Raw genomic sequence first — 26,323 nt, 5'->3', positions numbered from 1 at the left:
TATTCTAGCGATCGAATCCCCGACTACAATGCACAGACCTCCCACTAGATTTCGGACTGCACGAACACTGGCCCTTGGGATGGTCCTCGGTGGAACTCAGGGACAGGTCACGATACAGCTGGTCCTCTAGTGAAGTCACGGTGATGTCTAGGTCATAAGGACTAATGGTGTACAACTATACCATAGATATCCCTACTCGATTATTGGGAACCACTTAGAGATTTCTAGGGTGAGGGAGTTCAGTGAACTCGTCAACTTACGAGCACCCACTTATGCATGCCGATATCACAATACCGTTTACTGATGAGATGCAGTACACATACACTAAGTGCTAGTCTTAATGGGAAAGGCCGATATGCTCATTAGTGGCGTAACCCTTCGACTAGGAACACGTTTAACAGTTATAATACTTAAGTAAATATCTCACGATCCTAACGATCAATTACTAGTACTTGTAATAACTGTAAGGACTATATCTATGCTTGTGACAAAGGGACAAAGATATAGAATGCCAAGGTCTTTTATCATTAATACGAATAAAGGTTCGTTTATTACCATAATAAATACGAGAGACCACAACCATATGTTGGCTTGTTGGTCACCTACTCTAACAGTAGTAACTGGTGACGAACCCCATACATCATTGAATTAAACAAAATGGAGTTCAGTGAAATATAGTTCGGTGACTTTTAGCCAAAATACATGTCTCACATTTTAAAGCATTTATTGGTAATTTGGAGAGCAAATCTGGAAATAATGCCGCATATAAGAAAATGACGGATGACCTAAACGATTGTGCCAATGTCGAGCCTCATTTTCCCAGACATCTCGGTAATGTGTTGCCTGGTGTGCACATACATTAAATTCATCCGTATAATAGAGATCCCTCATCTTAGTACCAAGCCCAATAATCTCATGTGTCACAATGTCCCGAATAAGACAGAATGTGGGGTACATAAGCAGAATACAGTTGAGATCACTCGCTTCTCGACTTACAGAAATAAGCTTGTGTGATAAAGATGGAACAAGTAGTGTATTAAGTAGAGGTAAGGTAGGCAAAAAATTCACTGTGTCCGCGTCCGTGACTGAAGATAGTGTTCCATTTGCATTGGCAATACAAAATCGTCGAGGTAATGATTTGCTCGAGAAATCCGCAACAATTAATGTCAAATGGTCGGTAGGTCCAGAGTCTTGCGACTAAGGATCTGCAGAACTTGAATCAGATGAAGTAGAATAAACAGAACCTTGTTTATCTGCTTCTGGAATATATGGTAATGGAGGTGTGAAAGAAAGATGTGGAGATGCGTTCGCAACAGCAGCACGACCTGTTCCTTCCTCCGATGATCCACCATCTCGTCGTTTCTTGGCTTGGAGGTCATGCCACCAGTCTGGGTAGCCATGTAGTTTAAAACACACCTCCTTTGTGTCCTTTGAATCACCACAGTGAAATAATTTTACACCGTTAGTGCAGGGGTGTGGCTTCGTCTTAATTGGGCGAACAACATTTATGGGACCGAGTTGAAGACCCTTATTGGCGAGAACAGTACCAGGTATAGAAATTTCTGAACCACTATTGTGTTGGGAATCGGACACGTGTACGCAGCGGAAAACAAAAATTTTATGTGAATTAAAAAAATTTAAAACACATAAACAAATGCCCGATAATTGAAAACAATTAATTGCCTTTGCGCTTCCAGCGAAATTAAAAACAACATACATGCGAATTATTTAATCGGAATTAAATCAACTAACATGCTCGCGTTAAATCAAATAATCATGCTCGTAGTAAATTATCAATTTCATGTAATCACATAAAATCATACAATATAATTACTAAACGAACATGCATATTTAATTTAAATAAAACCGAATCGAACGACAATGGATTCAAAACTCTACCTCTTGAAGCGTGAGGTAGGCGCACTAAGCGAAGCTAGATTTCCACGGAAACCAATTCGTGCAATCCGGGAGCATCGGTGGTGAGCGACGGCGACGGCGGCGCGAGCGGCGGTGGCGACGACGCAATCGACGGCGGTGACGATCGTGGGGCAGCTCCTCGATTCTTCGATCTTTCTCCTCTCAGATTTCACCTCGTATACTTCGATCTACTAAAATGTGGCACTAGACACGAAGTAGTTAGAATAAAACGGAAGAAAAGAAAAGAGAAAAAAAAAACTACCTATAGGATCGGCCAAGGAGTGGCCGATTCCGGCGAGTTGGCGGCGACAGCGACGGTGTTGGCCGCAGGGGGGGAGAACGGCCGAGAGAGAGGGAGCGGCTAGGGTTAGTGTGTGAGTTGTGTGTTTGTGCAAGACCTATAAATCAAGTATTTATAGTTTCTCGTATAAAACCCTAACGGGCTTAAGTTGGACCGGGCCCAACAACTTAAGTTCGTTAGTTCTTTTACCCGCTCGTCTCTCTCAATTCAATGATCGGAAAATCGTAACGATTACATTTTCGGAATCATTATAATGTCCTTGTCATTATGAGTGCCAATTCTCAATATCCAACTTTCTAAAAGTGGAAACCTTAATTTAGTGCACTTTCTAAATTTGGATACTTCCCGATTTAGAAAGTTCACTAAGATGTTCGCCTATTCTTTTCGTTTTCTTATTCTCATTCATAATTCCAAATTACGAATGTTGGACCCAATCATATTGACTTCCAATAATGCAAAGATAAAACATTTTTACGTTTGATCGTTCATTCAAACATCTCATGTGCACGAGCAGTGTGACCCTCGATGGTTCAGGTGTAAACTAGCCGTGGGCCCACAACCCTTTGTGGTCAAAACTCGTCCCTTAGAGTTACGATTAAGATGAAGCTCGTTTCACCTTAATCACCCAACGAATCAAGATTGGCTTCTAGCAACTACGCGTCATGATTCCCTAGATACAAATGAAGTGCCTGCAAGAACCTTCAGATATAGTTAACGTACAGTACGGTCCCTTCGATTCATATGTCCCGATCGAACTAGAGGCATTGGTTCATCGAGACCTCTTTATATGTTCGATGACGGTGCGATCGTTCTAAGTGTTGTAATCGTCACGTGCATGACTTAGAGAATCGAATTCTCTAATCATCACTTAGTCAGCTCTGGCCAGAGACTTAGAATGATTACAAACTTTCAGAACACACAGGACATCCAAGACTATTCTAGCGATCGAATCCCCGACTACAATGCACAGACCTCCCACTAGATTTCGGACTGCACGAACACTGGCCCTTGGGATGGTCCTCGGTGGAACTCAGGGACAGGTCACGATACAGCTGGTCCTCTAGTGAAGTCACGGTGATGTCTAGGTCATAAGGACTAATGGTGTACAACTATACCATAGATATCTCTACTCGATTATTGGGAACCACTTAGAGATTTCTAGGGTGAGGGAGTTCAGTGAACTCGTCAACTTACGAGCACCCACTCATGCATGCCGATATCACAATACCGTTTACTGATGAGATGAAGTACACATACACTAAGTGCTAGTCTCTTAATGGGAAATGACGATACCCTCATTGGTGGCGTAACCCTTCGACTAGGAACACGTTTAACAGTTATAACACTAAAGTAAATATCTCACGATCCTAACGATCAATTACTAGTACTTGTAATAACTGTAATGACTATATCTATGCTTGTGACAAAGGAACAAAGATATAGAATGGCAAGGTGTTTTATCATTAATACGAAAAGGTTTGTTTATTACAATAATAAATGAAAAGACCACAGCCACAAGTTGGCTTGTTGGTCACCTACTCTAACATATTGTTTATGACACCTTGACGAGTTGCTTCACGACGAACGTGAGCATATGCTTCCGCGACTGTCGGAAATGTTTCATTTGCAAAACGTCCCCCCGAATCTTGTCAAATCTATCATCGAGCCATCCAAGAAAATATAAACACGTTTTTCTTGAATAATCGTGTTAAATTTATGGATGTCCACTTCGCACTCCATAGGGTTTTGACGTCGAAGATCGATCTCTCACGATAGGCCCTAGAAGATCGTTTTAATAGTTTTCAAGTGACCCCCCTCCTCGCTTAAGGTGGGAAACAAGACGTCGGAGGTCATATACTTGAGACGTGTCACTCCCGTCAAAGTATGTGGTAGTAATTGGATCCCACACTTATTGGGCGTCGAGAAACAAATGAAATTTCCAATTAAAGTGTTATCCATAGAATTAATCAGCCATCCTTTGACTATGGCTTTGTCTGTGCGCCATACGAAAGGATGGATTTGTAGAAGATGGTTGGGGAATATCCTCGTTGATATATCTCAATTTATCCTTACAGGAGATATACATCTTCACCACTTGAGACCAAAGAGCATACTTGGTCCCATCCAATTTTATTCCAATCGGAGCAGCTGAGGGTTCATTAGTCAGAGATGGGGTTTGTACCCTTGTGAAGGCCTCTTCAACTCTTGTTGTAAGGGTCGTAAATATCCAATTCATAAGCACCGGATCGGGGTGCACTTGGGGGTTCTTACATGGGTGGGAAAAAAAACATTGATTTAATTGTGGCGGCTGTGATACCATGTAAAAAACGTAGTGTATATTTCATTGTATTTCTTTACAATCTTTTGGTTACAATATATAGAGAGATGTACTCCTATTCTAAGCACAAATCTCGAGGTCTTAGCAAGCGGTACCCTTGTGTTAAGTCTAATTGTCGGGAAAATCCTTGTGTTAAAAGTATTAGCATTTACCCCCCTACAAAATTTAGTTAACGACATGAAACCCCCTAATCCATGATCGTGCAATGCACTCGCCACTTATGCGACTAGGGGTGTTTTTTCAGCTTGAAAATACATAAATACCCTCTTAATCATAAATTTCAAAAATTATACATTCACCCCAAAATTTTTGCAAGTCCCAAATGAAGTTTTCAAAATTTTTAATTCAGTCCCTCATAGTTTCAATAAAGCCCTCTCTCCCATTGAAACTCAAAACACACAGTAACATTCTTTTTTCCCCTATCCTTTTCTCATCGGCTCCGTTCATGACCGGAAACCACTATTCGGACTTCTCTGTCCTTCATCGCTCCTCCCCTCCCTTCTGTAGCAACCCCAAGTCGCCGACACGGCGACACCGTCGGTTAATGTCATCTAAAAAGTTACCGGGGAAGCGAGGCCATGATTATCTCTAGAAACGAGTCCTTGAAACCCCAAACAGTGGTTAAGATTCTGTTCAATCCTTAGTTCTTTAATTTGACAATTTTTTTTCTCGCCGAAACGTAGAAGAATGGGGAAGAAGTTGCAGAATAAATTTCGTCGATTAATGGCGGAATCAAAGCAGAAGGCTTCAATTGAACAGGAATTTGTCATTGATTTGAACCATTCCTTCGAGCATAGAGGAGAGACAGAGAGAGAGAGAGGCGGCGGAGATGGTGAATGGCTGAGGAGGAGCAGGCTTAGGATGGGAAACGAGAAGATGACTTTTTTTCTTACTTTTTCTTTTTTGGGTTTTATATTTAATATGTTTTTTTTGTTTTTTTTAATTTATATTTGAGTTCTTTTTTATATATTTTTTTAATTTTTTTTATAATTACAAATTAAAGAAATATATAATATTTATAAAAATAAAAATAAATATATTATAAATTTCGTTACAAATAAAGTTTAAAAAATTGTTCGAAAAAATACAAAAAACATTTATAACATGAAATAATTAATATGACATCTTTAAGTTTTATTTATATTTAATACATATTTTATTTCATAAACTTCCAACTAAAAGAACTAAAAATTAAAATTTATTAAAAGATATAAAATAAAAATAATAATTCAGAAATATAAACATAAGAAATTGGTTTTGGGCATATTTTTTTGGGTGGAGATTTTTTTGCTTTATCTTTTTTAGGGGTAGTTTAGTTGTTTCACAACAGTCGGGTTTGATATGGATAAGGGGGCGGTAGGCTAAATACAATCCATCAGAGGGGGGTATATGATATTTTTTTTAATACATGGGCTTTTTCGGCAATTAGACTTTTCACATGGGGTGTGTGCAATTAACTCAATATAATAAAGTTAAATAGCACCTAGCTCCATTTTTGTTTGACCATTTTGCACATGTATGCTTGCGTATTATATAACTAGTATTTCACCGGTACGATGCACGATGTCAAATACAAAACTAATATTAATACTAATGTTGTACTAGTATTGATATTAATACCGATTCTCATATTGATACTAATATTATTATTCATATTGATAATCATACATATTCTCTATTGAATATGTTTGAGTAGTTTAGTAGTTTCACAACAGTCAACGACTTTTATATGGATAAGGGGAGGCTAAATACAGTCCATCATAGGGGGATATATGATAATTTTTTTAATACATGCACTTTTCCGGTAATTAGACTTTTCATAGGGGGTGTGTGCAATTAACTCCACAAATCTCTCTATAATTAAGATATAATTATGCTACATATAAACTATAAAGGAAAGAATATCTTTCATTTTCTCAGATCCTTAACTTACATCAACATGATATTGTCTCCTTCAATCATAATCGATCTCCAACCCTTCGTAGTTGCATAATCCAGTGCATTACTATTGCCCGAGCTTCACCATCAGTAACTTGTGTCCTGCCAAGATACTTCCGTGCTTTCCAGTAAATGAATTTCCATTCCAGTCCCGCACCACCAGCGAGGTTGAGAAATAATCCTTGTCTTCGGGGAAAGCGGCATCGACATTAACCTTCATGACTCCCGTCTGAGATGGAAGCCAGGAGCTCGGGTGCGTTATTTCTCGACCACGGTAGCTGGGCTTTGCGCGTTGCGGAAAGCCTTTGTGAAGGACATGCTCCAGCTAGTCAGCTCGCTCGTCAATGGCAGATTGTCACCATGTACTTCGATGTTTCTATTATTCCATGCTTACCACATGATAATCACCGCGAGTGAAACAAGGTCCGAGCTAAGATGATGTTTGAGATAGTCAAACCAGCACCACATCGATCCACATCTACACAACTGAAAATATTGGAAGGAGGAGCTTCCCAAACCTTACTAAGATCTCTGCATTCATTAACGTGTAATGTAGTCTCACTACTTGTCCACACGGAGGGCATTGAGGAGACTGTATAACTTTCTGACTATAAAGCTCTGCAAAATTAGGTAAGATGTATAAACATGCTCTCGACATGAATAAACGAACATTTGGGGGAATAGGAAGTTGCCAAATCTCTTTCCATTCACTATGTGAGTTCCACTATTCGATTTTGCACCTCTATTTCTCATTAATTATGTCTGCTGCCGCATTGCCAAAGTTAAATGGTAGCCAGTCTGAACAGAAAAATATCCGTTCGTCGTATATTGCCATATCATCTTGTCTTTTGCATATGTACTGCCAGTTGGGACTGCAAGGATCCGATCTCTATCGATTGGTCAAAATGTAGAATTGATCAGCGAAATATTCCAAGAGCGAGTTGGTTGATCAATTATGTCTGACACTTTATAAGGAAAACCATTATAAATCGGTCTTCGTGTGATCACCTTGAAAGAAGTCTCATCCTTAAGCCATTGTTCTTCCCAAATTGAGGTACTAGTCTCGTCTCAAATTCTACTTCGAGTACCTTAAATACGGCATAGCCGTAAGAATACTTCACCAAGTGGCAAAGGGTCGAGTTCCAATGCTCGCCGAATAAAGATCCCCCCTGTGGAACATACTTTTCCTTGAAAACTCGAGTGAATAGAAGATTCGGTTGCATCACCAATCTCCATGCTTGTTTTGCCAAGAGAGCTAGGTTGAAACTGTGCAAGTCACTAAAGCCCATAACCTCAATAGCCTTTGCCTTACACATTTTGTCCCATGACATCCACGCCATTCCACGAGCTTTCCCATCCCCACGCCAAAACCTTTTTATTGTTGATTATAAATTTTGAATAAGTCCTTGAGGAATTAGAAAACAACTCATTATGTACGAAGGAATAGGCTGGAGGATGGATTTAATTAGCACTTCTTTTCCCGCCCTAGACAATTGCTTCTCACCCTAACCTTTGATTCTCGCCCACACTCGATCCCTGAGAAAACTAAAAACCGCCTTTCGCGTTCGGCCCATGGAAGCTGGCATACCAAGGTATTTTTCGTTGCAATCAACGACTTGGAATCCTAAATTATGATGAATATGATTCTTTACCTCCGAAGAAGTTGATGGACTAAAAACCATCGTCGATTTCTCAAAATTAATTTCTTGCCCAGTGGTTCGTGCATATTCGTTCAAAATATGTTTCAGTACACCCGCATCCACCCTGTTAGCTTCACATAAAAAGAGGGTGTCATCTTCAAAACATAGGTTAGTAACTACCGAAGCCAATGGGACGATTTTGACTCCATGTAGTCGTTCCTCACCAGCCGTTCGTTGTACCATGGAAATTAAAGCTTCAGCAAAAATGATGAAAAGATATGGGAAAAAAGGAGTGCCTTGGTGAAGACCTCTTATTGGGTGCACATATCCAAACTGAGTGCCATTAATCAAGAAAGAGTAAGAAACTAATGAAATATATAGCATGATAAGCTCAATATAATTAACAAGTAAGCCAAGTCAAATTAAAGTTAATTTTTTTCAAAATGAGTCATTCGATCCGATCGTTTATTATAATTTTTGTTAGTTCATCCCAATTAAAATAAGTATTGCCATTTTCAGGGCCCTAAGAAAATTAAAAAGATATGAGTCTCTCTTACTTTAATATTATTTAATTTTATTCATTGTATATATGTTTATACATATATCTTATTAGTTAAATGAAAGAATGATTAATTTACTAAAACATCAACAAAATTTCCGTAATGGCGAGAATAAAAATTTATAAATTTCTCACCAATTGGTTTTTAAACATTACATTTCCAACATTTTTTTTTTAAATCTTATATATATATATATATATATATATATATATATATATATATATATATATATATATATATATATATATATATATATATATATATATATATATATATATATATATATATATATATATTATTTTCTGCTAAAATCTTAAAAACCTATTAGGGGAGCAGCCATCAACCTATATGGACTCTAATTTTAAATTTTAGCTCTTTCGTTGAATATTACTAAGGGCTTTTACAGTTAACTATATCAGATTAGTTTTGATTTAGATAAGATTGGATTAATTCTTTACTAATTAGTTAGTTAATAAGATGTTCAATTCAATGGATTGGATCTTGTATAAAATCTTTTAAATTCTGGTACTATACGTGATTTGTCTATAAAATATTTTATATAACAAAATTAACATGTAGGTTGAAGAAAAAATTATATTTTATTTGTTTAGTCCTCCCCTATTAAATTAATTTTAGGGGATGAGTGCTACTAATGTAATGAAATAATAGCATTTATGAGCGGACTTTAATTTTTGTAGCGGATTTGAATATATATGAATTTTGTCAACCTAACGTGTTACTAACCAGTAATATTTAGTGGTAGAACTTTATAGTGGTACTTGAACGAGCTCTTATGACGTTGGACTAAAGTGAATTTACTGATTGATCTCTATATTTAATTTCTGAAATGCTATTCATAGAATAACTTTTACCGGCTTGCAGTGCGACTTTATTTCATTTGTAACTTTTCTTAAGAAAATTCAAAATTCTCTCAAACCCTATCCAAGGTTCTTCGAGTTCTTGCGGATTAAACGAGCAATTCAACAACGATTTAAGGTAAAATTCGAACTCGAAATCATTGATCCAATGTTTTTATAGTAGTATATTAACAAATTTCGTCGAAAATCTATACGTTTTGAGTATTTTGAAAACATTCGAAAGTTTTCGGAAATAAAGTTACATTTCGTGTAGAAACTCACGAAATTAAGGGGCTAATTTCGTGAGTTTTTACACGAAATAATCGTATTTGTTTGTTTTTCTTACGTTTCGTGTACAATTACACGTACACAAGCTTACATTTCGTGAGATTTCTCACGAAATGTAAACTTTTGTTTCGTATAATTGTACACGAAACGTATGTGTTTTGGCTGTTCACTGTCATTTTGTGGACAAGCACACGAAATTAGTGCTTGTATTTCGTATGTTCTTACACGAAATGGAGGCACTAATTTCTTGTGTTTGTCCACGAAATGACAGTGAAATAGCACGGTTCATTTTTTTTTTTTAAGATTTATTTTATTTATTATTATTATTTAGACTGATGTTAATAGTGTTTTATTTAACAGATGGCAGGCAAAGGGAAATCAAGTGCAATTATGCGAGCAGTTCGTGAAGAGGCTGAACATCAAGAGCGCGAGCGCGAGCGCATGACTATGTCTACACGACGTAGGTGAGAGGCTGAGAGAGCTGGTGAAGCCAGATCATCAGTTCCACATCCCGATGTTGGGTCTTCTCGTGCTATGGAGGAGGAGGAAGAGGAGGATGCTGTGGACCCCGTTCACGAGACTGAGGTTGTAGCTCGTGGAGGTCGTAGAGGTCGTGGAGGCCGAGGACGGGGCCGTGGAGGTCGTGGTGGTCGACCTCATACTCGATTCAATCCGGATGTGCTAGATGGTCCATTTCCCGGTGGCCCGCGGGATCCGTCTTTGATACCGAGTTTCAAGTCGCACGTAGCGGCATATATTTGAAGGGGAGAAGTAAGTTAATTACTTGTTTTAATTTTAATATTATAATTTTTGTATCTTCTATTAAAATATTTTTATAGTTGATTAATTAATATGTTTTCTAAATAAATGATTCCAGGAACGTCCGGTTGGACGAGTGGAGTCCCGTATCAACTCCCTGAACCAATTCAACTACGAGAAGATAGCAGCTGCCCTAGAAGGCATAGATGTATCCGTAGACAAGCATTTTCTGCGGATGACCGGTTTGTATCCCCTAGCCCAATGTTATTTACCGGGCCTAGATACTCCGCTGTTGTTTGCATTCGTGGAGCGGTGGCAGCCGGAGACGAACAGCTTCCATATGCCGTGGGGAGAGATGACTATCACTCTCCACGATGTCCAGATGATTCTAGGTGCCAATGTGGAGGGACGGGTGGCCGCGCCTAGGTACGACGAGGTCATCGAGCGGACAAACTGCGTGTATTTGCTGTCCGAGGCCTTAAACCTCGAGTTTGAGGAGATTGACGAGTCATGGAAGCATGGGGGCCCCACATGGAGGATGTTACAGGGACAGTTGTTGATGCCCGACACGCCCATGAGACGCCGAGTTCAGATATACCTGGTGTTTCTCCTCGGATCTATTTTATTCCCCGACAAGACATGTGATCGAGTGAAACTGTGGTATATGCACGTGCTCGAGGATTCAGTGCTTGATCAGGTCGGCACGTATTCGTGGGGTTCGGCCTGTTTGGCCAATCTATACAGAAAGTTGGGTATATGCAGTCGAGCACAGTCGAGGGGCTTGGCGGGTTGCACCACCCTTCTTCAGGTAAATTTTAATATATTTTGAACTTATTTTGTTCATTTTAATATATTTTAATAAATTTTAATATATTTTGTAAATTTTAATATATTTTAATAAATTTTAATATCTTTAAATAAAATATTGCAGTGCTGGATATACGAGTATTTCCCGAGATTCCAGTCGCCGGAGGAGAGCGAGCGCTACCGTGAGTTTCAGCCTCGATGCAAGAGGTGGAACGCGCCGCCAAAAGCGGGCACGCTCGAGCATATTCGAGGTTTACTCGACAATATGACAGCGGATGATGTAAGTCTTTTATATTTATGTATTTATATTTGTAGTTTGTTTAAATATGAATTTTTTGATTTATGTATTTATATTGTTTTATTTTAGGTCGAGTGGCTACCGTATGGTCGGGATATACACGAGAGTATCCCTCGTACGTTGTATCATGGCACGATCCAGTACATGTGGGTCGTAGAGCCGTATATGCCTGATCGTTGCGTCCGACAGTTCGGGTGGGTTCATGATATACCGCGCGGCTTGATTCCATCAATGGAGCCATGTTCACGCGGTCCCAAAGGAGGTACATCGTACAAAGTCAACTACCCATTTCCGGGTGGGATGTGGGACATGGTCCAGGCTCATTCCATTTGTGCCAACGCATACAGGACGGCACGACAACGGGGGAAGTCGACGAGCACTACATGGAGTGGTACACCGATCGGACCCATCCGAAGATCAACAACCCCGACGTAGGCCCGGCTCCAGTGCATCGAGAGAATGTGAGGCCACCAGATCAGTCGGCTTATTACCAGATAGTACGTGCACTGTACCCAATCACCAGGAGCACTGGACAGGACTGGATGCAGCAGTTTGCCGATCTACGTGCCGATCTTGGAGATATTATGCAGCCCGCCGCCCGATATATTGGCATCGACCATGACAACGACAACGACGACGACGATGACGACGACGATCATGAGGTGCAGCCGCCGAGGAGAGCGAGGCGGTAGTTTATCGGTCTTTTTTGCCAGTTATGTATTTTTATGAACTATTTAATTTTAAAGTTTATTTTATTATTATTAGGACTATGCATTTTTATTATTGTTAGGAACTATTTAATGTAATAATTTATTTTTATTTTTATTATAAACTAATTATTTTACTAATTTTTTTTATTATTATTACGAACTATTTAAAATTTACTAGTTTGTTGTTTTGTATTTTAATTCACTAGTTTTATGATTTGAATTTAGAAACTACGTACAACTGAAGCAATTAAAGTACATATTTAAACAACCTTACAAATTTAATCATTCCAAAAACATAGGTTAAACATATAAAATGCAAAACACAACGTTACAAATTTAAATATTCCAAAACATAAGTTTGAATGCAAAATTAAAACAAATACAAATTTAAACATAAGTTAAACTTTCAAATACCCGGCAGATGGTTATGATTACCATTACTCACACTCAATCGCCATAATCCATCCTCCGTTGATTTTTTGCCAATTAACCTGAACGGACAAGAATGTTTCTTTAATAGTACGTGTCGTCCAGATTGATATGTTGCACACGTTAAAACATGATATTTTTCTGATTTACAATGATTAATCAGTCGATGATTATGACTAATTGTTGTGTCTTTTGCCCACATAATTAACGCTTCTCTACTATCACACACAATACCACGTTCAAAGAAGTGACTATGATCGTGAGATTGTTCTCTTAGTTCCTGCATAAATATTTAAAATTAAAAGACAATATTTAAGGGATTTCGTAGAAAAACATACGAAATGTAAGCTACATTTCGTGTAAACACACACGAAATAAGAACTTGCATTTCGTAGTTTTTACCACGAAATGAAAGCTTGAATTTCGTATGATTGTATACGAAACAAACAACAAACGATTTTAATACATATTTCGTATAGTGTTACACGAAATGAAAGCATATATTTCGTGTGTTATAACACGAAATGTGTAAAAAACGTTGGAAACGAACAAAAAACGTGTATTTTCACCTCAAAATCGAAGTCGTTGTCATCCATGTCGATAATACTTGTGCTCTAACTGATATTGGTCGAAAAATTACTAAAATTGATAAATTTTAAGAATAAAAGGTTGAGAGTGTTTGAGAGGGTATTTGGATAAGATTTGGAAAAGTAAAAAAAATGAATATTTTGCACTGCAACTGGTAAAAACCGCACTGACAATAGCAAGCCCCTTTAATTTAAGCAAAATTTACTAAAAAACGCGTCCACGGTTAAAAGGTAGTTAAATTAGTAAAATAAAATAAGAAAAACGTGGAGAGGTAAATTACGAATAAAAACTATTAATTTTATGTATGATAGGAACACTTTTGGTCTTTAGACGTGACCTTTTTTTTTTTGTTTTAAAAAAAAAAATTAGACATGATTTAACTGCTGTATTTTTCTTTTATGTTCTCCAAAAATATGAACAAATATTACTATGCTTCTCAAAAAAGTTACCCAAAATATTGTTCATCGGAACAAAATGAAATTGAGCCTCAAAACGCTTCGAAACATTGTACGAATAACTAACCACATGTACTGCACTGACACCTCTAGATGGTGAAGACTCCTCGTATTCGACACCCTGGACACTCGGAAATGCCTAGACACGGCTCGGCCACCGATGTTGGCCCGTGTTATAATTTCACTAAAAGTAGGCCACTTGTGTCGGGCCGTATCCGCAATTTTAAAAAGTTTGAACACGCTTGTTTTACGTTTTAAAATAAATCCTTAATAAAAATTATGCGATCTCTTTTCATTGTATTATGTAAAACATGTTCCTTTGTCTTCTTTGAGATTCCACCCAAAATTCCAAACCCCTAGCGGCGATGGAGACGGGAAGTGGCTACGTGCGACGGCGACAATGACTAACGACACGAGAAGCAAGGACGAGTGGTTTTATTCTGCGATTTGGTTAGTTTCTTCTCCAATTTTACTTAGCCTTTCAATTAAATTTCATTGAATAATGAAGCCTTTATGTTTTATTCTTTTCTTTTTTGTTATTTTTCATCGCATGGGCTAGGGTAATTTATATTTTTTTTTCCATCGGTAGTGGTCCTAATGGACTAATGGGATTGAGCATGCTAATTTATTTTCTTGGAATATGACTACTGATTAGAGAATACATGGTGATTTGGTGTATGTAGAGTGTTACTTTTTCATTTTGATTGTGCAATGAATTCTTCTTCTAGTAGTCTTAATTCCACATCCACCATCAGTACAAAATATGACAGGTTACATATTTCGCGCACCTCAAACGGGATATGAATAGCTTCCGTCTGGCGAATACCTCCAAAATAGCTATAATATGCCGTCACTTTGTTCAATCTGTGGTGGAGATCATTACACTAACCAATATTGGTATGCACCGAAAGCGAATAATTTCATAGATAACACCAACGGCGGTTATTGGAACACATACACCAACACGCCACGAGAACCCACTGTTCAGGAGTGTTATTTGAACTCCGTCCTTGAAGAATTTATGAAATCCACTCAAGCATCTATCCGAAGACTGGAGTTACAGTTCGAACAATTCAAGCGCCAAAGGTCTCTTGAAAATATTTCAGACGATATCGAGAATGGTTGCAACAAAGAAAATCCGTTTGAAATTTGTAGTGAGAAAAATCCTTTAGACCAAGAAAATAGTGTCGATGAGAGGGAAAAAGAAATTATGAAGACACTTAAGGATGATGAATCTGACAATGCAATCGAGCTAAACTCCAAAGATGTCTCGGAACAAGAGAAGAAGGAGATGGATGTGGTTAGTGCAAATATTCAAATTGAGGATCTTATCATTGTTCCCGACGTGGCTTTGAAGGCATCAATAGAGGTTGATGAGAAAACGAATGTGTTTGCAGTGGAGGTTATACGCGGACGTGAGGTTTTTGTGTACCAATTTGAGGGAGCGGGTGATGAAGATCCCATCTTGGCTTCATACCGATTGATTACAACCAAGAAAGATTACAAGCTAAAGTGGACCCTGACATTTTGCAATCATATCCCTGTATCGGTTGCAATTGAAGTTACAAAGTTCATGGATCGATGCGCAATCTACAAGGCTTTGGATTGGACATAACAATTTCAAGAAGCAAAGTCCGGCTGAAGACTTAAAATTTAGCGCTTCTCGGGAGGCAACCCGAGCTTTATTGTTTTTCGTAGTTTTCTTTAATTTTTCGTTTCGTTTTTATTGTCATAGGCATGCATTCTAATTAGTTTATTTGAATTTTAACTTTTCAGGGTCGAAAACATGATCGGGGAGTCCAGACGGCCGTCCCAAAACCAGTAAGAAAAAAAAACTTCGGACGGCCGTCCGAAAATCAGCACAAAACCGGGACGGCCGTCCGAACATTTTTAGGGCGTTTTAACTTTAAAAATTTTGATTTTTCCCCCCATTTTTTCTTAAGCCCTCCTCTTTCATTCTCTCAAACTCCCACACACAAATGGAGGCTAGAGAATCGAACCAAATTCTCCAAAATCTACTCTTTCAAGGCACGCCCACAAGGTGTTCGACAATTTGCTCCAACCAAATTTTGAGTTCGATTGTCAACCAATTCTCACCGAATCTATTCCAACCGCTCTCCCAACTATGTCATCCAACAAACGAGGCCGCACGAGCAAAGTATCATCTTTCAAAGGGAAGGGAAAGGGAAAGAAAAGTGCCAACGCCCAATGAGGACGAGCGTGAGAGAGCTAGGGAGGAGCACCCCGATCACATCGACTCCGACTAAATCAGGTGTTTTCTATTCTTAAACTCTGTGCTAATTTCGTTGAGGGCAACGAAAATTTTAAGTTTGGGGGTGAAAAACATGTTTTTGTGCTTATTTGTTTTAGTTTGCATGCATTAGGTTTTATTCGTTTTTATTGCTTTTTCTCGTTTTTCCGGCATATAAAAAAAAAATTGCTTGAGTCGAATGCATCGATGATTTATGATGATGAGAGATGATCAATGTTTGATGATGAGATTGCTTGTTTTGTGTGATAAGGATTTGATGTTTGTTTAGCTTTCGATTCAACGGAACTTAGAAACGAATTATTGCTAGGAATCACACTTTGTGCATTGCTTTGGTTGAATGTTTTGTATTTTAAATTTGGAATTAATTTGTGCTAGATCATGATATGTTCGGTTTTAAAACTCACCTTAGGAAATTTATGATACGAAGTATTGAGTATTTAGTGATTTGAGATATGATTTGGGCCTTCTTTGAACCGTTTGAGCCTTTCAAGCCGACCTTTTTATCGAAATTATCCTTAGAACCTTGATTTGAGACTCGGAGAAAAGGTGTTCTTTCTTTTAGCCAATATGTAAGGTAGAATAGGTGGAGATTCTTAAAAATTAACCCTTGAAGTTCGGTCGAAAAATTTTATAAGGTACTTCTTCTTCTTCGAAAAAAAAAAGAGATAAATATATATGCTTCTATATATATATATATATATATATATATATATATATATATATATATATATATATATATATATATATATATATATATATATATATATATTATAAAAAAAAAAAAAAAAAAAAAAAAAAAGAGAAGAAGAGAAGAAGAAGAGACTAGAAGGGAGAAATAAGGACTAGTTGTTGAATTGTTTTGAAGGCTCGATCCATTGTCTTAAGAGCAAAAGTGGAGACTTTTGAACTCTTAAGAATCGAGTTTATTAAAGTCCTTAAAGGTGAATTCATTGTTTCAAACGCCTATCTTTCAAATTTTGGCGTAATCACCTCCATTCAAGAATAATAGCCACATATACCCATATTTCCTACCTCGAACCAAAGAGCCTAACAATTGGAAGCCACAAAGCCTCAATGATCCCAATAGCTTAATGTTCGATATTAGTAGAGTAGAATAATTTGGTGAGTATTTGGAGTCAAGCATATGCATGTAAGTATAAATTTTTTCTATCTTTAATTTGCAAATATTGGATGCTTGAAGCAATTGTATGAATTGTTGTTTTTGGTAATGGTGAGTGACTAAGTGTTGTTGAATTTTGAGCTTGCGAATGCCTAAGAATTGTCATTATAATTACAAGTTCTGAAAACGAAGTTGATCATTGATTTATGTGATGAGATGTTATAGTTGAGTTATTTGTTTATTGGTAGATTACAAGTTCTGAAAACGGAGTTATTTTGCTTGAGGACAAGCAAAAGTTCAAGTTTGGGGGTGTGTTAACTGTATATTTTTACACTTTATCGTATCTTTTTATTTGAGCTTTTGGTGTGTTTTAACGATAATTGGTGCTTAAAAGTTGATTTATTGTATTTTAGGTACAAATTAAAGAATTGGAAAAGTATGGGGTCAAAACTGCAATTTTGGAGAAAATATGGGCCAAAAATGAAAAAATCAAAATTCTGAAGATTTAAAGCTCGGACCCCCGTCCCAGTTTTAGTTCAAATTGTGGGACCCCCGTCTGAGACTCCGAAGCTGCGCAGTAAAGGGATTTTAATTGCACAAGGAAACTGCCTTCTTCCCCAAGTTTTTCACCATATATAAGACCAACCCAAGCACACAATTGGGGATATCTTTTTACGCAATTTGGAGAGCAACAAAAGCAATAACGAAGACGAAGAATTCGAAGACTCTAAGCATAGATTTATCGTTTATGACTTATTTTATTTGTGTTTTTGCTTTAATCATGAGTAGCTAAATTTCTTATTTCTAGGATTTTATTTGGAACCCTGTGTGGGATTTATGAACCCAGTTCTATGATTTTATGCAAGTTTTAATTCCGGATTATTTCTTCTACTTGTTTTATTAAGTTCATGAACTTGATCAACTTATGTGCTTTTATGTTAGGGTGGTGATATACGCAGGCCAAATTAAACATTCAGGCACTTTTTTACCATGATTTTTTACCTTTTTACCATAACTATTTATCTTTTGTACTATTCCTACCCAATTAAAAATAAAAAAAATAAAAAAAAAAAAAATTAAATTTTTGTGCTCGTGCAAAAACACACGAGCATTTCAACAGTGCTCATCTGATTTCACACGAGCACTGTTGAAATGCTCGCATGTTTTTGCACGAGCATCTTATAAATCAAAAAAAAAAAAAAAAAAAAACTAATAATAATCTGCTCGTGTAAAAACACACGAGCGGTTGCAAACTGCTCGTGTGATTTCACACGAGCACTTTGCAACCACTCGTGTGTTTTTACACGAGCAATTAAAAAAAATAAAAAAAAAATAATAAAAATGCCTGCTCGTGTGGATTTACACGAGCACAGTGGATGCGCTCGTGTAAATTCACACGAGCAGGCCAACGTGTGATTTTTTTCGTTTTTTTTTTCCGGATTCGTAATCTACATAACAAGAGGATCGTAAAAACGTAAAAATTACCTCCGATCTGTTGACGATTTGCACGGGCTTTGCGAAAGAAAATCGAAAGGTTGAGAGAGTTTTGAGTTTTTTTACTTTTTGTTTTTTGAAAAATGGTAAAAAATGTGCCTGAATGTTTAATTTTGGCCTGCACAAATCATTTCAGTTTATGTTATTGTTAATCGCATGAATCGGAAGATCGGGTTAATAATTAGAACTGTGGTAGAAGAGCCTTTGTGGTATTAACATAGGAATATAGTTAATCTCTTAGGTAGCCATTATTGAGATTTGTGCTTAATGTTGTGTTCGAGAATTAATTGCATAGGAATATAGTAATTGAATCTAGAGTATTAGAATCGTAATACACGCGGAAACGGGTTATGATTATTTTAGCATCTCAGGTTAATAATCCGGGTTAATTGATTGCATAATTGAAAGAATTGGGGAAATAATAATCACATAGGGGGAAGAATAAAATCATAGGCTTGTTTACTCTGATAAACCTTCGTGTTTAATTTGCTTTCTTGCTTTGTCGTTTTAATTTGCTTTTTAATTTAATTTAATCTAGTTAATTCTTCTAAATTCGACTGTGTATGGTGGGCTTGATAACAATTGGTAGAATTTAGCGTTTAGGATTAGATAATTAAATATTCTCTGTGGGTTCGATATCCGGACTTTTAGTCCACTATATTATTTGTACGATACGTGCACTTGCGTGTAGGTATTACACCAAGTTTTTGACGCCGTTGCCAGGGAATATTTTAATTATTTATTTTATTCTAGCTCTAAATTTGAACAATTTTCACGATTCACCCAAATTAATTTTTTCTTTTATCTTTACGTTTTAATTTTTTTCTTTAGTTACATGTCAGGTTACAATTTTCGCGCACCTCAAACGGGATATGAATGGCTTTTGTCTGGCGAATACCTCCAAAATAGCTATAATATGCCGTCACTTTGTTCAATCTGTGGTGGAGATCATTACACCAACCAATGTTGGTATGCACCAAAAGCGAATAATTTCATAGATAACACCAACGGCAGTTATTGGAACACATACACCAACACGCCACGAGGACCCACTGTTCAGCAGTGTTATTTGAACTCCGTCCTTGAAGAATTTATGAAATCCACTCAAGCATCTATCCGAAGACTGGAGTTACAGTTGGAAGAATTCAGCGCCAAAGGTCTCTTGAAAATATTTCAAACGATATTGAGAATGGTTGCAACAAAGAAAATCCGTTTGAAATTTGTAGTGAGAAAAATCCTTTAAACCAAGAAAATAGTGTCGATGAGAGGGAAAAATATATAATAACCACAATCAAAAATATATATATTAAATAAGCCTCAGAATTGCAGAATAAAATCAGCAAGGACTTCTTACGAAGGCCATTAAGTCCCGAAAGATGGTGTGTTTTATATGTGTTTCTCATCACAGGCTAAAATTCATCAAACAAATCAATTCATAAAAATCAAATCATAAAAAAAAAATGAATTCTAGAGAGAGAAAATGTCTTTCTCATGGCCAATCCCAAGAGATCATAGCCGCAACCGGCTACCCAAGGCGATAGGATATGAGGACGCCTCCAAATAATTACCTTCGGAAATTCAAAATCTCGACGAAGAACAAATACAGAGGCTTTTTCTAGCGACGATTTCTTCACAATTGAGTCATACGAACACAAATTCAGCTCGCCTCAATACTTTTTGTGAATCACCGCAAATTACAGAAATATCCAGAGCCGCCAATAATAAACCCTACGTAGCTTAATTTACATAATTAAATTTATAAAAATTCGAAATTAAATTAATAAATTAAAAAAAAAAAAATGAATGTGGGAGCATATGAATGCACAGGCAAAACAAGAGAGAAGCCAATGCCAGAATATCAGCACCAATTCAATCTCGGCAACGTACAGCGCTATTTACACCATTATTACTTTTTGGCGCATCAGTGACTCTAATTTGTTGCCTTTTTATTCCAGATCTTACTTTTTCACAATAATTTCAAATTAAATTAAATAAAAAAAAAAGGCTCAGGAATTATGTTTTGTTTGCATCAACAAGCCCCATTAATAATGCTTTCAAAGTTTGATGGCAATAATTATGACATCACTGCCTTTATTTTTCTATTTAAAAAAAATGAATTAAATATTAAATATAATTTTTAAAAAAATATAGATTTGGAAGGAAGAGACCTCAGAAATAGCAGAACTTTATACATCAGTGAGTGTAAAGTATTTTGTAGAGAGAGAAAAGTGTGTGTATTTGATAGAAAGCTTCAATCGGCTGAGTGCTAATGGAGGAGGATTTGATGTGTTTATAATTTAATATATGTTGGGAGGTGTTTGTGTGTGTATATATAGGGAGACGGTGAAACCCTAATTCTGGATTTCGGAGTTGTGAGCTGCCGCTTTCGAGTTTTCATTATTTGTGTATTGGCCCAAGTAATGCTAATGTATTGCGTTAATAGGTTGTTAGATTTTATCAAGGTTCTAAAAGGCGGTTATCGGGTACGTGGCGGTTAGGGACCGCCACACGATAAATCGGCGCGGCGGTGATTTATCGGAGATAAATCGGAAATATATCGATTTTTAAATATAGTGTAATATATTTCTAAATATTATTTGTAAACACTTAAAATATATGTAAAAGAATATTTAAACATAATTCTATCCTATCATTCATATGTTATTATATAATTCTAATTACTCAATAAATAATAAAAATTTAAAAAAATAATAAAATCATAATATAATAAAAGATTCTTACGAAATACAAATACTACGCAAGTCTTTCGCATCAACAATTAATATAAACACAACAAAGCATAAATTGCGGAGTAGTACTTGATTTAGTTTTGGAAGTTGAAAGAATTGGAGAAAAACAAAAAATCAAAACATATTTTCATTTTAATTTTAATTTAAAAAAAAAAAAAAAAAAAAAAAAACCGATTTGTTGACCGATATATCAGTTTGACCCGCCAAAAAACCGCCGCAAACCGCCTCGCCGTAAAAAACCGATGTTCCAAACCGCCTCAACAAAACCGTAAATGTTTATAACCGATACCGATATGGCGGCCGATATATCGACCGCCACGACCGCTATTTAGAACACTGGATTTTATTAGGAGCATTAGGTCTGAAAAGAAGATTAGAATCGTGAGTGATGGTTGGAGTGATCCACAAATGAGGCATTTGGTCAATATTATTGTTGTTTCAGATTGTGGTCCGTTGTTTACCAAAGTTGTTGATTGTTCTGGTGACGTAAAAGATAAACACTTTATTGCAAAGCTATTAAAAGAACTCATCAATAAGGGGGATGGAAAAAGGTTGTCCAAGTTATTACTAAGGCTGCTGGTGAAATAATAGAAGGCTTGTATCCCCTCAGTTATTGGACTCCTTGTTTTGTTCATACTCTAACTCTGGCATGGAAAAATAAAGGTTCAGCTAAAAATATGGAATCTAATCAAGAGACATATGACATGTGTAGTTGGATCAACATTGTTCATGCCGATGTTGTGCAAATAAAAAGAAATTCATAATGAATCATTCAATGAGGTTGGCTATGTTCAAACAATTTATCACTTTAAAGTTGCTTGCAATTGTCGAGACTCGATTTGCCTCTATTCTTATCATGATCAAAAGACTTAAGCTAATCATGCGTCCTTTACAAGAACTGATTGTGAATGATCAATGGACAGACTATCATAAAACAAAGCTAAATTCGTTCGTGATATAGTGTAAGATAAAGATTGGTGGGAAAAAAATTAGTTACATTCTAGCCTCACTTCGCCCATGTGTGACATGCTTAGAGTTTGTGACACGGACAGGGCATGCCTTCGTTTGGTTTATGAGATGTGGGATTCTACTATTGAAAGGTAAAGAACACTATTAATGACCATGAAAGAAAGCAACTTAATGAAATTTCAGAATTCTACGATGTGGTCCATCGATTTCTTGTTTCTTGATGGGCAAAAAACAATACTCCTCTTCATTGTTTGGCTAAATCATTAAACCCAATGTGAGCTTTTAATTATATACTAAACTTTTTTCTATGCTCTATATTTTACTTTTTATTTTTGACTTCTGGCTTATTTTTTCTTTTTCCTCTTGAAGGAATTACAGTGAAAGATGGCTTATGGAAAAATGATTTCCGGCTTATTTTTTCTTTTTCTTTTTTCGCGAGCTGGTGTATTTTTTTTAATTATATATATTATATATTATATATTATATATTATATATTATATATTATATATTATATTATATTATTATTATTATTATTATTATTATTATTATTATTATTATTATTATTATTACTACTATTATTATTATTATTACTTCTATTATTATTATTATTATTATTATTATTATTATTATTATTATTATTATTATTATTATTATTATTATTATTATTAATATAAAATATTATAATAATAATAATAATAGGAAAATAACATAAAAAAAATTAAAAAAAAAAATTATTTTATAATTTTTTCATTATACTATAAATATTTTTTAATAAAAAAATTAATAATTAAAAAAAATGTGCTCGAGCTCTAGCTTGCCAAAACACTTGAGCTCGGCTCGTTCACATTCCTAGATATACATATTTATTTTCTTAAGATACAATTTCCTTTAATTTTTCATTGCCTATACATAGAAGCTTATTGAAGTGTATTGAACCATCCATTTATTCTTCTTTGATAAAATACGTGTGATGTTTTTTTTTTTTTTTGTTTAAGGAAATCAAAAGAAATAATTGGAATAGTTAAAAGTGCAACTTATAAGAAAGATAAAAATTAAATGATAAGAGAGAGAATTTTCAAAGGGTTTAGGTTGTATTAAGGGCAGGATAGGAAAATATGTCATTAATGGCTTATTGGGATTGTAAAGCGACAGATAATATGAAGGAAAAAAAACTCTCTACAACAACAGATAATTTGAAACGGAGGTAGTATTTTTACAATATTAAATAGATAATTAACGTACAGACAATTCAACTATAGTATAACCTCCATAAATTTAATAATCTTGCTTAAATAATATATTTTTTCCGATCCCAACTTGGAAACAACAAGTTAAATTAATAATTCGTTAAATCTATAAGATAATACACCTTCGAAAATTTTAAGAAGTTCATATTATAAATAAATAATGTATAAAAAAAATCTTTAATTTACATAGTATGATACATATTTTATAGATCTATGAATGCTTAACAAAATATAATTTCATTATTGTTGAAAACCATTGTTACAACACTATCAATCCTGTCCCTCAAATTTCTTAACGTGGTTAGGACTTCTGATATAGTTTTCTCATAACTCAACAGAAAATTGTTGAAAACCATTGTTGCTTGCTTCCGTTCGAGAAACGGGCTCTGTAATACATTGAACTAATGGTACAATGAATAATATATACGTAAAAAAAAATTAAAAAAAATGTATTTGTTGAAAATAATATTAAAATAATTTCATAACTTAATTAATTAGGGGTTTTTGTGCATAAGCCCCAAACCAAGCATCTTTATTATTCTAGGTTTAGGGGTTATATCTCTTTCACCAATAAGCCCATCCCTTTAATATTTATTATAATAAATAAAGGAAACATTCATGTATGTCAATATTACCCCCAACCTTTTATACCCAATTCTTAATTGTAACCCCAATTTAACCAATTTTGTCCATAAAAATCCAATTTTCACCACAAAAATCCAATTTTGACTTTTTTTTTCAAAAAAAAAAATATTCAATTTTTTTTTCCGCCGGTCTTCGGCATTGACTTTTCGATTTTTTTTTATTTTTTTTTTTGTTCCGGATTTTTTCGCTGGTTTCCTCCGTTGACCTTTTTTTTCTTCCGGATTTTTTCGCCGGTTTCCGGCGGTGACTTTTTTTAGTGTTTTTTTTAAGTGTTTTTTTCTTTCTTTTTTTTACGTCCGCCGCTAAACGTTTACCGTAATTGTGCTGTCACTGGCAGTAAATTAACGTAATTATACTGTCAATGACAGTTAATTAACGTAATTGTACTGCCGTTGACAATACATTTATGTAATTGTTCTGCCGTTGAAAGTAAATTAACGTAATATTTTTATTTTTTATTTGTTGTTATTTTTATTATTTTTTTATTTTGATTTGTTGACAAGTCAACGTAATTATATTACTGTCGTTGACAGTAAAATAACTGTAAACACAATAATATTACTGTCAACAACATCAATATTATTTTTTTTGGGATTTTTGTTTTGTTTGAGTTACTCAAGGAGTAGCGTAATAATATTACTGTCTGTAATATTACTGTGGTTGACGGTAATATTACTGTTGTTATAGTAATATTGCTATCAACCACATTAATATTATTATTTTGTTTGTTTGAGTTATTTACGGAGTAACGTAATAATATTACTGTATAATATTGTAATATTATTGTGGTTCACGGTAATATTACCGTTGTTATAGTAATATTAGTGTCACTCACAGTAATATTAATTCTTTTGGCTTTTTATTATGTTTACATTTGTTGAACGGTCAACATAGTAATATTACTCTATTGCTCAATAATAATGAGTTTTGTTGAGTTAATATTACTGTGCTAGAGATTAATATAGCAATATTACTGTGTTAAACTGTAGTTTAGTTAATTTTACTGTGTTTAACAGTAATATAGTTAATATTACTGTCAATCACAACAATATTGTTGTTTAAACAAAAAAAAAAGTTACAGAAAGAAAGAAAAGAAGAAAAAAAATCGAAAAAGTCAACGCCGGAAACCGGCGAAAAAATCCGGAAGAAAAAAAAAATTAAAGAGTCAACGGCGGAATCCGACGGGAAAAAAAAATTGAAAAAAAAAAAAGTTTTGGGTCAAAATTGAATAATTTGTGAAATTTAAGGTCAAATTGAGGTTAAATAAAGTTAAGGATGAAAATTGAGCATATTAAAGTATGAGGGATTATTTTAGTCTTTTACAAAAATTTGGATCATGTATGGACTTATTGGTAAAAGAGTTTTTTGTCTGGATCTTTTTATGAATAAATACCCATTGATAGACTTATTTGTAATGACCCTTATTATTTAATGTATAAATTAATAAGTATCAATTTATCGATGAGTTTATATTTCGCTAAATTAATAGGACTTTGATGATCCCAACTATATTAATTTATGGGCCCATTAGATATACACCCCTCATATGGAAAATATATAGGGATAGGTCCACCCCTAAAAATCTTCCTTTGAGATACCCCTGGAGAGGCAAAAGTACTATTGTGCCCTTATTTGTTATTTTCGCCCAATTGTATTCAACATTTTCACCTACTGCATTTATCATTTTGGACCTGCATTTCGTATTTTGTACTGCATATATCATCATTTTTATTTTTAATTATTTTTTTATTACTGTGTATATATATTGTACCTTTTTTATTATCATTGTATTTTTTTATAAAATAACTTTTTCAATATTTTGATTTTTTTAATTTTTCGATTTTTTTAATTTTTCCGATTTTTTTAATTTTTTTTAATTTTTTTTTTAATTTTTTTTTTTATAAATTCAAATTTTGGTAAAATTACTGAACTAAAAGTATA

The 26,323-nt window shown here is 35.1% G+C and overlaps 1 protein-coding gene, 2 non-coding genes and 1 pseudogene across 3 annotated transcripts; 1 reads left to right on the top strand and 3 right to left on the bottom strand.

Moving 5' to 3' along the window:
* Nucleotides 1-1,178: 1,178 nt before the first annotated feature.
* LOC148766447 (uncharacterized) lies at nt 1,179-6,714 on the bottom strand. The gene is made up of 3 exons (XM_088827289.1): nt 6,609-6,714; nt 3,758-3,863; nt 1,179-1,570 (listed from the first exon to the last, which is right to left on the bottom strand). Exons 1-3 carry the CDS (start codon nt 6,712-6,714, stop codon nt 1,198-1,200), a joined length of 585 nt encoding a protein of 194 aa, XP_088683415.1. The 3' UTR covers nt 1,179-1,197.
* Nucleotides 6,715-20,083: 13,369 nt separating this feature from the next.
* On the bottom strand, nt 20,084-20,183 carry LOC148766446 (small nucleolar RNA SNORD96 family). The gene has a single exon (XR_016035153.1). It is a non-coding gene; the product is annotated as a small nucleolar RNA SNORD96 family (small nucleolar RNA).
* Nucleotides 20,184-20,773: 590 nt separating this feature from the next.
* LOC148766445 (small nucleolar RNA snoR116) lies at nt 20,774-20,862 on the bottom strand. Its single transcript, XR_016035159.1, has one exon. It is a non-coding gene; the product is annotated as a small nucleolar RNA snoR116 (small nucleolar RNA).
* Nucleotides 20,863-22,284: 1,422 nt separating this feature from the next.
* LOC148766444 (uncharacterized) lies at nt 22,285-22,893 on the top strand (annotated as a pseudogene).
* The last annotated feature ends 3,430 nt before the right edge of the window (nt 22,894-26,323 follow it).

Source organism: Erythranthe guttata, chromosome 12 (assembly GCF_056151865.1).
Source record: "Erythranthe guttata isolate IM_541 chromosome 12, IM_541, whole genome shotgun sequence".
Classification (NCBI taxonomy): Eukaryota; Viridiplantae; Streptophyta; class Magnoliopsida; order Lamiales; family Phrymaceae; genus Erythranthe; species Erythranthe guttata.
This window is presented reverse-complemented; position numbering and strand designations above follow the sequence as displayed.